Source organism: Mus caroli, chromosome 11, assembly GCF_900094665.2.
Source record: "Mus caroli chromosome 11, CAROLI_EIJ_v1.1, whole genome shotgun sequence".
NCBI lineage: Eukaryota > Metazoa > Chordata > Mammalia > Rodentia > Muridae > Mus > Mus caroli.
Genome location: NC_034580.1, coordinates 85,853,928 through 85,868,859, shown reverse-complemented (window position 1 = coordinate 85,868,859; position 14,932 = coordinate 85,853,928). Strand labels below are relative to the sequence as shown.

At 42.3% G+C, this 14,932-nt stretch overlaps 1 protein-coding gene across 2 annotated transcripts in view; it reads left to right on the top strand.

Annotated features, from left to right (window-relative positions):
* The window catches only part of Stxbp4 (syntaxin binding protein 4), a 152,970-nt gene that overhangs the window by 9,784 nt on the left and 128,254 nt on the right, over positions 1-14,932 (top strand). The window contains exons 2-4 of one of the 2 annotated variants that reach the window (XM_021177757.2): positions 10,765-10,834; positions 11,247-11,373; positions 13,323-13,455. In XM_021177757.2, the coding sequence (XP_021033416.1) occupies positions 11,327-11,373; positions 13,323-13,455 (180 nt within the window). In that variant the 5' untranslated portion in view covers positions 10,765-10,834; positions 11,247-11,326. The remainder of the gene's footprint in view (positions 1-10,764; positions 10,835-11,246; positions 11,374-13,322; positions 13,456-14,932) is intronic. The other variant, XM_029483796.1, reaches the window with a different exon arrangement.

Sequence of the window (14,932 nt, the reverse complement as noted above, 5' to 3'; positions counted from 1 at the left end):
GAACCAGCACCATTTGTTTCTTGTAGACCCCAGGGCCACCAGCCCAGGGATAGCATCAGCCACAGTGGGCTGTGACCTCCCCATCAATCACTAATTATGAAAATGTCCTACAGGCTTGCCTCAGTCTTACTGAGAAATTTTCTTAGTTGAGGTTCTCTCCTTTGATGACTCTAGCTTATATCAAGTTTACATAAACACTAGCCTGTATATATGCCAAGAAATGCGAGGTAGGTGCTTTATATTTATGAACTATTCCATGATGGCATGAGGAAATATGTTATGTTTGCTAAATCACCTCTAACAAGCCATAAAGTATCACAATACCTGTGATTCCATAACCACACACATGTGGGCAACATTACTTGGATCATAATAGGTTGCTTTTTAGAAAAGAGAAAAGGAAAACATAAGGAAGACATGAGGTTGGAAAGCTGATGTGGAGAATGGCAGAGAAGGAAACAAGCTGAATGATCAGAATATGTTATATGCATGTATTATAGTCTCAAAGCATAACTACAAATATGACATATTTTTAAAAAGACACCTTGCCTATAATAAAAGCCATAAATTTGCATTTACCACCATGATGGATCCCCAAAAGGCTGTCTTTAAATGTTTTGGTTTTCCCTCCTTGTGGTGGTTTGAATACGCTTGGCCCAGGGAGTGGCACTGTTAGAAGGTGTGGCCTTGGTGGAGTAGGTATAGCAGTGTTGGGAAAAGTGTGTCACTGTGGGAGTGGGCTTTGAGAGAGCTTCCCTGGTAGCTGCCTGGTAGCCAGTTTTCTCCTGTTTGCCTTCAGAACAAGATGTAGAACTCTGCTCCTCCAGCACCATGCCTGCCTGGAGACTGCCATGGTGATAATGGACTGAACCTCAGAACCTGTAAGCCAGACCCAATTAAAATGTTGTCTATTATCAGAGTTGCCTTAGTCATGGTGTCTCTTCACAGCAATGGAAACCCTAACTTAAGACACTTCCCCTTTTCCCTTTTCCTCTTTTGGGTTTTGTTGTTATTGTTGTTGAGACAGGGTCTCGCTGGTTTCAGACTCATCCTCTTCTCAACCTCCCTGTGCTGCTATCACAGGACTGCAGCAGAGTGCTAGCTTAAGAACCCCTTTTATTGTTCATAATCATTTATTAATGTGTTAAGTTTTTACTTCAAATGATATTTTATAAGCCATAGTTACCCTTTGTTTCTGTGTGTATATATATATATATATATATATATATATATATATGTGACTAGTTAGTCACTAGTTAGATATACATGACTATTAACGTTAAGTAGCTAGGTGTTAGGACACACTTGCATATAACTTTTTTTTAAGCAAGCCATGTTGTGCCCTGTATCTCTATAGTGCATTACTGGAAACAAATTACTTTATATGGCATGTGAATCCCCTACCCCTAGTAGCACTTCTCCCCTATACCCTTGAAAACAGGAGCAGTACTCTCCTTTAGGAAGAGCCCCAATTGAGCACCATTTCACTCAAGATAAACCCTCCCACTCAGTGTGAACTAACAAGCCCTAGTGTGTGAGTTGGAATAGTCATATGCATCTTCAGAGACCTATTAAATGACCAGAAGTCTCTGGGAAAAATAATCTTTCTCAGGAGCTTAGGAAGTTATTGTGATTATCATCATTATTAGATTTCAGAGTCTTGCTATTAAACCAACAAATCTCTCCTTGACTGGGTTCACACTTTGTCCTTCCCTTCCCTTCCAGTGATCTTTGCACTGAGGGCAAACTGTTAGAAAGGCATTGGAGTTTCTTGACCTCACAGCTTGTGAAGTGCTTTGAGATGAATATAGAAGCACGCTGTCAAGCAACGGTGGGAATTAGGCTCTGCTTACAAAGCTCTTATGAGTATTCAGGATGTATTATTTTAATCTTTGCAGTGACAGCAGAAAAAACGAATGGTTTATGATAAGAGTTTGTATGCCTGTGTGTGCTGAGGTGTTACGATGCACTTGTCTATAAATCAGTATATTGCAGATGTGCAGTCTACAGTGAAAAGGTGTATGTGGGGTGTGTGTGTGTGTGTGTGTGTGTGTGTACACTTGTGCTGCCTGCCATTAGCTGGTTTGCTAAGAGCTTTTTTCATTGAAAATGCTTAATCATGTATAGAACTTGAAGCAGGAGAGAGACTATTTTCAAGAAGATACTACAGTTATGCCTTTTGTCATTTACGGAATCTCCCCCATTTTAATATTTTTATAAAGACATATTGTATAATTTGTAGCCACGTTTTTAACGACCGCCTAAACATCTGTTTGCTCACCAGGTGATTCTCTAAAACCACGAAGGACACAAGGACTAGTCACCTATGAGGCTTGAATTAATGGTTCCAGTCTGTTGGGTATAACTTGGGCCAGCCAAGGGATTTAGGAACGGAGCAAGCTCTGTGGGTAGAGGTAGAGGTAGAGGTAGAGGTAGAGGTCTGATCCCCAGTGTGCAATGTTAGGGGCCATGTACAGGATTGACTCTCAGGCCCACAGATTTTTACCCAGAGTAACCCTGACCTGCTCCCATGCTGTTTTTCCTGGGGGAAGGACCCTAGGGCACTCAACCTTCATGCAATCAGACATGCCTCTCAGAGACTGTCAAACAGCTTCNAGACTAATCTCTGTGCAGTACTTAGTCTTACAACTCTCATGGGCGACGGCTTCAAGTTCCAATTTTTCGATGTGTCTAGCCTGGGATGACTGTTTAGTTTCCAATGTGGCGAGAATGTATATTACCATGTCGGAAGCACAGACTACGGCAATCTATAAATGATTCGTGGCATGAGACTGATGGCCGAATTTAGGGGGAGGGGAATGATCTTACTTAAGCATTTTATGGAAATTGAGTCTCTCTCCCCGAGACGAGGGTGATGAAGCAGCATCTACACCTGATTCTTCTCCAGTAACCTGCTTGTTATGGCCAACGTCCAGCCGATGGTAATGAACTGAAACAGATGCGCTTGAAAGAGATGAATCAATTTGAGATTTAAAAAATCGGGTCAATTTCTGAAATGCCCAAGGACCAAAGGAAATTAATAATAGGAGTCCCAATAGGGGCCCCAAAAGGGAGAACAACAAGGTCAAAGGCCAGGGGGAGGTTGAAAACAAATTTTGATACCATGACTCTTGTTGTTCTCTCTCTCTTTTTCTTTTTTCTAAACTGGCAGTAACCTTGGCAATGCTATCTTTAACTAATCCAGTTTTATCAACATATACGCAGCATTCTTCCTTAAGTGCAGCGCATTTGTTGTAGAAAGAGCAAATCTAATCCCATTCTATTTTGAAGGGCAACTTCTGAAAGGGAGACCAAGGAATCAGTAAGATCATCTAGGCCCTTTTTTATATTTTCTATATCTTGGCTAATAGCCTCATTGAGCAGATGGTAATTGCGCGCATTCTGTTGAGATGACACAAGGGCTGCGATTCCGGTCCCAGTCCCAGCAGCACCCAGGCCAAGAAGGACCACAAGGGTCACCGCCGAGATAGGCTCTCTTTTGTGGTGGGATGGCAAGGAGGCACCTCGGTCCCAAAACTTTAATAAGTTATCTGACTTATGAATACTAAAATTTGGAAAAAGCTGAACCAAGACACAACAATCTCTATTGTTTATAAAATCTTGTATAATAATGTACCGTGTAAGGCCTGTGGAACATGCCAAAAAGGTATCATTTGGGGCAAGAAGATAAGAATACCTATTTTTATTTACTCTAAACGTGTTATTGCAAATTTCTAGCAAGGGCCTCGGTGGAAGCATGCCTGGGCCCAACACACAACTTCCTATCCCAGAGAGTTCTGTCAAGGTAAGCTGAACTGACTTGAAGGGAAGCTGCCTAGCATCTGAGAGCAGGGTAAAATTTCCAAATAAGGCTATGCCCTCATAAAAGGGCGGGAAAGCAGAAAAGCACATCCAACAATGTTTAAATTCTGACGCATTATCTCTTTGTGTCTTATCCAACAAGGCTAAAGCAGAAGCATTCAATGAAGACCACAGTAAATCAGTGGAAGAGGGGGGCCTCCCCGCAGGGAGAGTGGGCTGAAACAGGGTCGTAGCATGCCCTGGGGCAGGAACAGGGGTTGGGTACCTGATAGTCTTATGGATGCTTTATGATTATTAGGGATGGTTTTAAGAAGCTGAGCCTTAAAGGTCAGGCCATTGTCATAGTTATCTTGATACAATCTTAGGCCCCAGGTGAGAGGGCGAGAACTTTCCTAAGCCTCTAAGTTCCTCCCCTTAGCAGTAAATTTTATGATCAGTGGATTACACCATCCCTTAGTGGGCTGTAAGGGCCAGGCTGCAGGCCAATGTGTTGAGGAAATTACTGTCGCATCTGCCTGGGTATCCAGGAGCCCTTGAAACTGTTTGCCCTCTAGAAACAAAGTCAGCATGGGCCGTGAATCGGTTATTTTCTGTGCCCAGTAGACTTCCGAGGATCCCGGGGAGGATGGTCTTCGCTCCTCTTTCATATAAGGGAAATGGCCGAATAGTGGGAGTGGTAGGGCTTGGGCTATGCGCTCTCTAGCCCTAAGGGTAAGTGGTCCCTGCGTGGTGGTGACTAAGATTTTTATCTCCTCGTGGTAGTCGGTGTCAACCACTGTAGGAGTCACCGTTAGGCCTTGTAAAAGTCTGGACACTCGGCCAATGATGAGAAAAAAACGTCTTTTGGGGAGGGGGTCCAAATTCACCTGTTTCGATGACCACTTCCCTCCTCAGGAGTTATAATCCTGGTGGTGGAGGGACACAGGTCCAACACTGCGTTTCCTGTCGTGGCCCTGCACAATCTCCCGTGGGGGCTAGGGGGTTGTCTGCAGTTATTAGGGGAGACGGGTCCTGCGGGGGGGCCCTCTGGCCGTTTCCCTGGACTGCAGGTAGTGGGTGGCCGTTGATATCAGTCTTAGATCGGCAATCTCCTGCCCAATGGTGGCCTCTCTTGCACTTATGGCAAAGACCAGGGAGAAACTTTTGTTGGGTAGCAGACATGGTTGAGACTAGGGTGGTGCATGAGACTCTTAATCTCAGGGTCGTAGGTTCAAGCCCTACGTTGGGCGCCACTTGACCCGTCCAGCAGGTCCAGTTATTCAGGGGTCTCGAGGGGACCTTCTCCTAAGAACCAAATGGGGTGTAGAGAGAGATGAGGGTCTTGTGCGAATAATGACACGGAAACGTTCTGAATTGCATCAAGACCCCATGTATTAGCCAGGCCCAAGGTTTAAATGCAAGCAAAAGGGGAAGTACAAGTACTTATCAGCGGGAGGGGTGGGGCAATACAAGCAAAAGGAGAAGTACTTATCAGTGGGAGGGGGGGCAATAGAAATTTTTTCTTTTGGCAGCTACTTGGGGAAGCAGGAACTTGGTGGTATCAAGGTGTGGTCAGGACATCGGCTATGACTTAGGGCTGGAACATTCTGTGGTTGTTCTCGGAATCGGTGTGTCGCTGGCCCGCTTTTGACCCCCCTTTTCTTCTCAGGGGGGAGAGGCCCAATTCAGAGGTCAGGACAATTGTGTTGTCTTAATGGCTCCCAACAACAGAGTAGTTGGTATGTGAGTATGTATTTGCCTGCATGTATGTGTTCATATGTATGTACATCTTATAAGTGAGCGTGTGCATGGGCATGGTTTGAGGGCCAGGGCTTCACAGTTTCCATCAGGTATCTTCTATTACTCTACACTTTGTTTTTGAGACTAGATCTGTCACTAAAACTTGAACTCATAGATTTTTCTCTTCTTGCTGGCCAGTGAGCTCCAGTGATGCTCCAGTGAGCTCTAGTGATGCTCCAGTAAGCTCCAGTGATACTCCAGTGAGCTCCAATGATGCTCCAGTGATGCTCCAGTAAGCTCCACTGAGCCCCAGTGAGCCCTAGTGAGCTTCAGTGAGCTCCAGTGAGCTTCAGTGATGCTCCCTTCTCAAGCTCCCCTGCTCTCGGGTTACACGTGCACTTGGCTTTTTACATGAGTGTTGGGGATGGAAGTCAGGCCCTCATGCTTGGTCTATCACATAGATCTTTAAAAGGTATTAACAAAATAAAGAATTTAAAAATTAACTTATAAAAGTATAACATTGTAACATTATAAAAACAAATACTAATACCTTCATAATTTTTAAGTCTAGTATGATTTTCCAATAAATAATGTTGCTTTGTCTTTTCATTAAGGAAACTTTGAAGTTAAGATGTACATATAAAATTCAAAACAGCTAGGAAAAGTTGGCTATGGAGAACTTGTTTTACCAGATATAGGAACATATTATAAAGCCTATATAATTTAAATAGATTAATTTAGTATATAAGTAAATAAGCTCATCAAATGCAAATGACAGGAGTTGATCAAATGTACTACTCTGGGGATGGAGGTTACAGCTCAAATCAGAGGTGGTAGACTGCTTACGAGTGCAATTCAGACATGGAGACCTGTCAGGGGGAAGAAGTCAGGGTTGGTGTGTGTCTTAGTTAAGGCTGTACTGCTGTGAACAGACACCATGACCAAGGCAAGTCTTACAAGAAACAACATTTAATTGGAGCTGGCTTACAGGTTCAGAGGTTCACTACGTTATCATCAAGGTGAGAGCATGGAAGCTTCTAGGCTGTCATGGTGCAGGCAGAGCTGAGAGTTCTACACCTTCATCCAAAGGCTGCTAGTGGAAGACTGACTTCCAGGCATCTAGGGTGAGAGTATTAAGCCCATCCATACCAACAGTGACACACCTACTCCAACCAGGTCACACCTATCCCAACAAGGCCACACCTCCAAATGGTGCCACTCCCTGGTATAAGAATATACAAACCATCACAGTGTCCGTGCTGCATCCATGCTAAGCGGGTTATCAGGTGTTTATAAATAAAATTATTAAAGTCCCAAAAGGAAATGTATGAGACTGACTTACTGACCTTGGAGTGGGAAAGGAATGTCTAGTTCATGCTTAAACACAGAAACCATCAAAGATCAGCAAATTTAGCCACGTTTTTACATAAAAACCAAAAACAAAGAGAGAAAGATGTATTTTGAGTTTTAGTGCTGACAGAGGCTGTTGAACAGAGAAAAATAATAAATAGAAAAGGGCAAAAGAAGCAGTTCACGTCTTCCTTTCTGTTTCACTGAAACGAGTCTAAAAGCAAAGGGGAAGAAGCAGAAGGCTCTCTAACGTCCTTAAGATACGATTCTCATTAAAGGGGCTGCAAAAAGATTCAGAAATTAATCATGGTGGCTGCGTTTGGAAGAACACTCACCTTTCGGGGGGGAATAGTTGAGATTTGTCTCAGTTTCTTTGTGTCATGCCTGCTAATTTAATAATGTTACTATTTACTCATTTCTGATAAACTTTTATGCCTACCTATTTTACTTTTGGGTTTTTATACAGTAAAATATCTCATTTTATAAATTACTGAGATTATAAATTACCACATCTTAACCAAATATTGTATGCATGATGGGCAGATTTTTTTCATCTAATAAGATTTGTAGTTATAATTTAATTAAGTTGTATAAGAAGAGATTGATATAAAGTAAAGCCAAGGTTTTTTGAAGTAAATTCATTTTATAAAACAAAATGCTTTTCTGTAGTGTTCTAGTTTCTGGTTTTGCTGATGTAATCTTTTCTCCCTTCTGACTCAGCAAGCTAGATAAACAGTGTATATTCATTGAGTGCTTATAATTTTAGTAAAGGAAAAAAATGGTGTATTTCTTTGTCATTCTGGCAAAGTAGTAGGGACATACATGCCATACATGTATGTGTGACTATGTGTATAACATTGCTAGAACCTCAATTGATGAAGAAGGGCTTGCGAGCTTATGTAAGAGAAAGGGGTACAGAGCTAGAAAGCTGGCTCAGTTGGTAAGCCCCAGCACTACATAAGAAGCCTGGCGGGATGACTGAGTCCTTTGCACATCTCATGCTGAGCAGTTAGAGGCAGTTCTTTGAGAGACCCTACCTCAAAATCTAAGCTGTGCCGGGCGTGGTGGCACATGCCTGTAATCCCAGCACTTGGGAGGCAGAGGCAGGCGGATTTCTGAGTTCGAGGCCAGCCTGGTCTACAAAGTGAGTTCCAGGACAGCCAAGGGTACACAGAGAAACCCTGTCTGGAAAAACCAAAACAAACAAACAAACAAAAAAATCTAAGCTGTAGAATGACTAAGGGGACACCTGGAGTCAACCTCCCCACAGGCACCTGCATGCACACCCACATGTGCACACCCACCCAAATGCACGTGCACTCCACATGAAGAAAACAAAGAGGTAGGAAACCAGCATGGGAGAAGGGCACACATACAGCATAAATTTAACAATCTTGGATTTGGCTAGGGAGTTAGCTTAGACAGTAAAATGCCTACCATGTTAGCAGGAAGGTCTGAGTCTGGATCCCCGGAATCGATGTGGAAAGCCTAGGGTTGCAGTCCACTCTCACCTTCAGAGCCCTAAAGCTCATTGACCAGCGAGCCTAGCCAAGTTGGTCAGTTTCAGACTTACCAAGACATGCTGTCTCAAGAAAAAAAAAATTAAAGGAAGAAAACAGGAAAGAAAAGACACCTGACATTAGTCTCCAATTAGATGTACCATATACCTCTGTTCATGTGTTATCCACATGCGCAGAGCCGCATTAACAAGAGTAGCACACACACACACACACAAACTTGCAGTTTAGATGAATAATATTAAACTCATGCTGTTGTGCAAAGTTTTAATACTGGCATCTTCATACAAAGAGATGTATTGCTACTGTTAGCTTACATCCAGTTTGGGCAGGCTATCGAGTGAAAGTTTTCATGTCTTTATTTCCTATCTTGCTAGAGTTTTCTAGGCTTGGGTTTTAACGTTAGGGGAAATAAGTTAAGTTGTATTTTGCATCTGGCTTGTGAGTGAGTAAAAAAGAAACAGTAAGTCATGAAGCTTTTCTGAGCCTCTGATGCGAAATGAAGTTAACATTGTTAGCCTTGGGGCGCTCCTGGGGAAGAAAACATACAGTGGTCCCTGGCTCTGCTTATGTTTATTGGTGACTCCAAATTCTGGGCTAGGCTTGCTTCCTCCACACTCCCTCAGCCGTGTGTAGGCCACCGTGAACACTCACACCTGCCGGTGGCTGTCTGACAGTCTCTGAGGCTACTTTCTGCTTCTTGTTCATCTCTACCCACATAGCGCACTGCCAAGAATGTTTAGAGCAGTGAAATAATTTGGACACTTAAATGTTAATACTCTGAAATGAAATTTCTTTTTAAATGCCAATTTGGCATTATGTGAAATCCATGTGTAGCACCAACACACGCTTCCATTTGGATGAGTTCCAGGAAGACTTGAGGCCCTGTGTCCTGTCAGAAAAACCCACCACTAGATGGGGCTCTTAGTCACTTTAGTAACTGGGGGAAAGAAAAGTGCTTGGATTTTCTTTTCGTTTTTCTTTTCACTCCCTTTCTTCGTTATCCTTCCTTCTTCCCTTTCTTTCTCATGCCGCCCTTTGGGCTGGGTATTGCTCTTCCTGCATTATTCCCACGATGCCAGGAGGCTAGTTGTCTTCTGAGACCATGTCACTAGCATATGGCAATATTGTAATTTGAACTTGATACTTTAACCTGGATCTATTACATTCTCCATGATGTAAAATAAAATAAATGCATCTGAAATATTTTACACAATCTGTGACACATGGAGTTAATAAACAGTAGCTAATCTTATTTTATATCCAAGGGTCCTCTCTTGAGGTCTTAGCCTGCCCATGCACTCATCATTAAAGCAGTCTGAAGAGTTCATGCAAACACTCTCTTAGACTTGAACTTTCTGACCGCAGTGCCTCTAGGCTCTCCAAGCTCTTCCTTCAAACCACCATCCCTCCTTTCCTTAGGGGTGGTACTAAGTAACTTTCACGCTGCTGGAGGTCTGCTGATGACAGCGCAGTGACATGGTGGCATCATTTCTCTGGCCCCTCGGGACCGGGGTACCTCCACTGTTCTACTTGCCTGCGACTTCCAGGCTGAGAAGTTGAGCCATGTTGTTAACACTTGGGGAGTATAACTCTTGGCTAAGCTCCCTGAAGACTGATTGTTGGTTCTTTGGCCAGGGTCCTTCAGTTTGTGTAGAGAAGAGGTTTTTATTCTCCTGTGTACAGTGGTTTGGGGAAAGATAGGCTGACACCCCTGGTTTTAGTTCTCTGACTCTGATTTACAGCAAGCATAAGGTAAAAGGAGCAGTTTGGTAAGGTTCTACTATGTGTACACACCGATGGAAACATCATCATCGCTACAACCGAGGGGCCTGTTGTATCAGTGAGGCTGAGGCGTAGAGACGCCAAGGGTAATAATGCCAAGTCTCTGCTGTAGACACTACAGCCCATGTTCCAGCTGAGGAAGCGAGCACTGTGTATCATGCAGGAGAGCACCGTGCCTTTGAACCTCCTTGCTCAGTTCTTCAGTAAGAGGGCTGCACATAATGATCCAGATGTGGCTTTCAGCTTCAAAACACTGGCCATTTTCAATCAGTTATACCTTCTCACCATTCAAAAAAATTTAAGACTCACCTGCATTTCTGCTCAAAATGATACTTTGCCCTTAGAATGCATGTTCTCTCCCTCCCAGGAGTACAGGTGTGTGAGAGCTAAAGGATTGCATAGAGTAGGCCTTCACGGTGCTAAAGGGATGTTGTTGTGCAGCTTCGTTCCTGTTTCTCACTCACGGGGAGTGAAGCGCCGCTGGAATGCAGGTTGTGGTAATTAAGAACTCTGTAGTATTCACTGAGCAGTTACAGAAGACATTAAAACCGTGTCTTTTTCCTTTTCCTAGGAAACCAGTGAAATGGAGTAGTATGCACTGGAGCCATACAGAATCTGCAGGAAGACCCTCGGGGGAGTCGGTGAGGCACGACTTTCTGTTTTCTTCACGTGTATTGTATAATTATTTTTCTGACTGTAAGCTCCATAGCCTTGAGCCCACAGGAGGCACTTTCCAGTCTTTTGCATTTTTAAAGCGTATTTAGCTCGTGTAAGTTTTAATCACTGCTGTATCCTTCACTTGTACTAGAGAGCACGGGTTTCATATATTCATAGTGATGCAGGGTCAGGCCCATCTACCTGTGTAGGGAGCTGCCTTGATGCTTCAGATGTTATTGCCAATGTCTAAAATATCGTAGCCCATGATAAATGAAATACACCAGTATTAATATATGGGCGTGATTTGTTTATTGCCGAGTATATAATGTCTTTATGTGATGTTGGAACTGCATTGGAATGTTCTAAGACTTGAAAAATTATTTTCTATAATTCCAGTCTGAGAAAAAAAGAATATTTCAACTCTCCAAGTTCTTCCTTTACATAGCTGTTAAATCCAAGGCAACTGTGTCGAAAACATGAGTGATGATACAGCTTCTGCCGGATCATCTAGCCCACTTGAAAGGTAATTTTTAAGGGTAATTTAATATGCTTTGAAGTGTGCACACTATTAGTGAACACTCAGTTTTGTCTTGAAGCTGCATGGCCTAGGGAAGTAATACTGAGTAGAGTCAGGTACTACATTGCATCCTTGGCACTTTGGCGAGTCCTGGTGAGACGTCTATACCTGTGATAACAACACCCGAGATAATCACCTGTGAAACTCGAGAGACTCTTGGCTCCATTTTCAGGGTTTGAGTGTGCCTTACACTTTCTACTTTGAGCTGTGAGGACACAGCAACATCATGTGTTGACTGGTCTCTTCACTGCATAACGGCCAAGAAGCAACTCTCAGTGTCCCGTTCATAGCCGTCCCCATAGTGATCTGGTGCTCTGGAGCTAGGCCCTGCCTCTTCAGGTACCACCAGTCACCTCTCAGTAGCCAGGCTAGTAGCCAGGCCTTTTAACACAGGTCTTTGAGGGACACCTCCAAACCATAATATATTGTAAATCAATACACAGAGCAAACCCTGCATCCTCTTTAAAATTTCTTCTAGATTGTGCTTCTTTGAAAAATCTGCTGTTTGTTTATTTTTTTAATTTATCTAGGATTAGCTTTTTCTGACTAATTATCCCCAAATGTCTTAACTCAGTAAGACTTACTTTTTCCTATAGTTCTGTGGGTTGACTGAGAAATTCTGGTTGGCAATAGATGTCCTAACAGTGTGTGACACTTCATCTCAGAAGGCCAGGCAGCTGAAGTCACTTTCTACCTCTTCTTTCATCCTTCAGAAGGCTAACCTGGGCCTTGTCAAACAGTAGCAGAATGGCTCCTAGCAGGCAGCATAAATGTTTTATGAATATCTGTCCTCCTCACATTTGACTTTGCTGGTATCCTGTGAACTAAAGTAATCTAATAGGCAAGCCCAAATTCAGGGAGTGAAGATAATGACTGGTGACTTTTAGAAAGACCCCTACCAAGGAGCATGTAGATAGCAACCAGAGAAACTGGTAAGTATTTTGTAAACATATATTAACATAGCTCTTTTGCAAGGTTCAACACGGAAGGTCTCCTCTAATTCTTGTCCTTTCCTGTGCCCTCAGTCTTCCTGTAGATAATCATTGTTATTCTTTGATCTTTTTTAGTTCTCCCTTTTGCCTAAGAAAATGCATATATATGTGCATATACAGAAATATATAGAGATATGTATGTATGTATGTATGTATGATTTCACATTCCAGAATAGCCTAAAATGTGTGTGTGTGTGTGAAAACAACTAGAACAGAGGATAATATAAATATTACAATTTATTAGCATTTTATGTTTATATCTCTTAGCAGAGGTCTCAGTAAACAATGTGGATGCATGTAGCCGAGACTCATTTCTAACTTTATTTAAGTTTTGTTTGACCAGCATGCTCAAAACTATAGCTTGGTGACTTACATACCTGTTGTAGAATTATCCTGAGAGTTCCTTTTTGATGGCATTTCTCTCATGTGCCAGAAATCACAGCTAGAGCAAATGCTTTGTAACAGTAAAATCCTCTCCCTAAATTAAAAGGATAATTTTTGAGATTCACATGGGAGTAAATGTATTTTGCTTTAACTACCTACAAACATGAAGCTGCTTACCTGTATGTTAACACATTTGGTTTTAGAGCCTCTACTGTAACCTTCTAAACAACTAAAACCAAACAAATGTCATGACTTATCTGAACCCCTGAATTCACCAAAGCAGCATTAACCTTACTCCTAAGACATCAGCACTGCTGCTGTTACTGATTGTGTATAGAATTAAAAAAAACTGATAAAAATTTCATTTTACTTCTATGATAGGCTTCAAGGATCCTTGATAGTAGACATTAAACTATTGGGTTATCTAGGTCTGACAATTTCATTTAATAAATAGCTTATAGAAAACTCTATATACAGATCTCTAGTCTAACCTGTTAGTGCTAATATATTTTATCCTAGGGATCCTGCCTTTCGGGTGATTACGGTTACTAAGGAAACGGGTCTAGGTCTGAAGATCCTAGGCGGAATTAACAGGAATGAAGGACCGCTGGTGTATATTCACGAAGTCATTCCTGGAGGTGACTGTTACAAGGTAAACATAACTCCACCTGCCCCACCACACCCCCCAAAAGCCAGTAATGACAAAATCCCACCGATGCCACGATTTGTTTTTTCTTCATCAGTAAATTTTTCATATAAGTTTAACGTCCTCAATGACAGATACAAGGGGACCTTTACCCTCAAGGATGTTTGCCCTAAAAATAAATTCTCCAAGTATGCAGATAACAAGTATGTCTAACTATGTGTATAACTCTAACTAAAGGTTGCATATTACTTAGTTATATGCTGTGGAACTCATCTGTGAAGCAGAGTCCAAAGAAGGTCTCTCTGCAGATATGTTGCCGATGTACCTGCTGAGTTTGGATCAAGTTGGTTACCTGACCTTGAGCTGTTAAATGAAGAGGGGGGGGGAGGAGAAGAAGAGGAGGAGGAGAAGAAAGAGGAGGAGGAGGAAGAAGAGGAGGAAGAGGGGGAGGAGGAGGAGGAGGAGGAAAAAGAAAGAAAGCAAGCAACAAACGAAACTATCTCATTTCTGATTTGCACTAATTCTCCCTGACTTGGGAGTTGGCATTCTTTGTCTGTAAGAGAGACTAGATTCAACATCTGCATAAGAGCAAGATCTAGAATTAAGAGCAGACGTGCCTAGCCTTCATTCCTTCGTCTCATCCTTGGTACAGAAAGTGTATGACAGCACCCGGTTCTTTATCTGCTGGACCAAAGTTTAAACAAAACTCCATAGCGCCAATAGACTATGCTATTGGCATTATCATTTCTTTGCAGTTTTATTTCTATCAGCCTAGCTATCATGATAAAGGACCTTACAAGCTTATTCTTATCATTCTTCCTTGAGGGTGGTTGTTAAATAAATAGTCCCACTTTAACCCTTCTCCCACTGCAGACACTTGAAAAAATTTTTGTCTTTTCAGTTGGGTTTTTATTTCCTCCCTATGGAAAAAAAAAAGTGAGTTTCACCAAAATCATTATAATGACTGAGCTGTTTCAGGTTTGTTCATCTCACAAGGCTTCTGTGTCAGCTTGACACAAACACTATAATAATCTGAGAGGAGAAAAATGCAATTGAGAAATTGTCTCTGTAAGAGCAAGCTGTAGGAAAGCTAAGGTATCTCCTTTATTACTGTTTGATATAAGAAGGTCCATGTGGGCAGGGACACCCTTGGGCTGGTGATCCCATGTTCAGTAAGAAAGCAAGCTGAGCAAGCTGTAAGGAGCAAGCTAGTTAGAAGCACTCCTGTGGCTTCAGCATCAGCTCCTGCCTCCAGGTCCCTTCTCTGTTTGAGTTCTCGCCACCACTGTCTTCAGTGATGGACACTACCCGCAAGTGTGAACGAGCAAGTCCACTCCTCCCCAAGTTACTTTTGAGTGTTTCTTCACAACAATAGAGACACTGAACATCTCTACAATATACTTTTTAAGTTCTAAGTTATTAATGGTTTAAGGTATACAATGATAGATATATTTTAGCTATTCAAATTAAATTATTAGCTAAA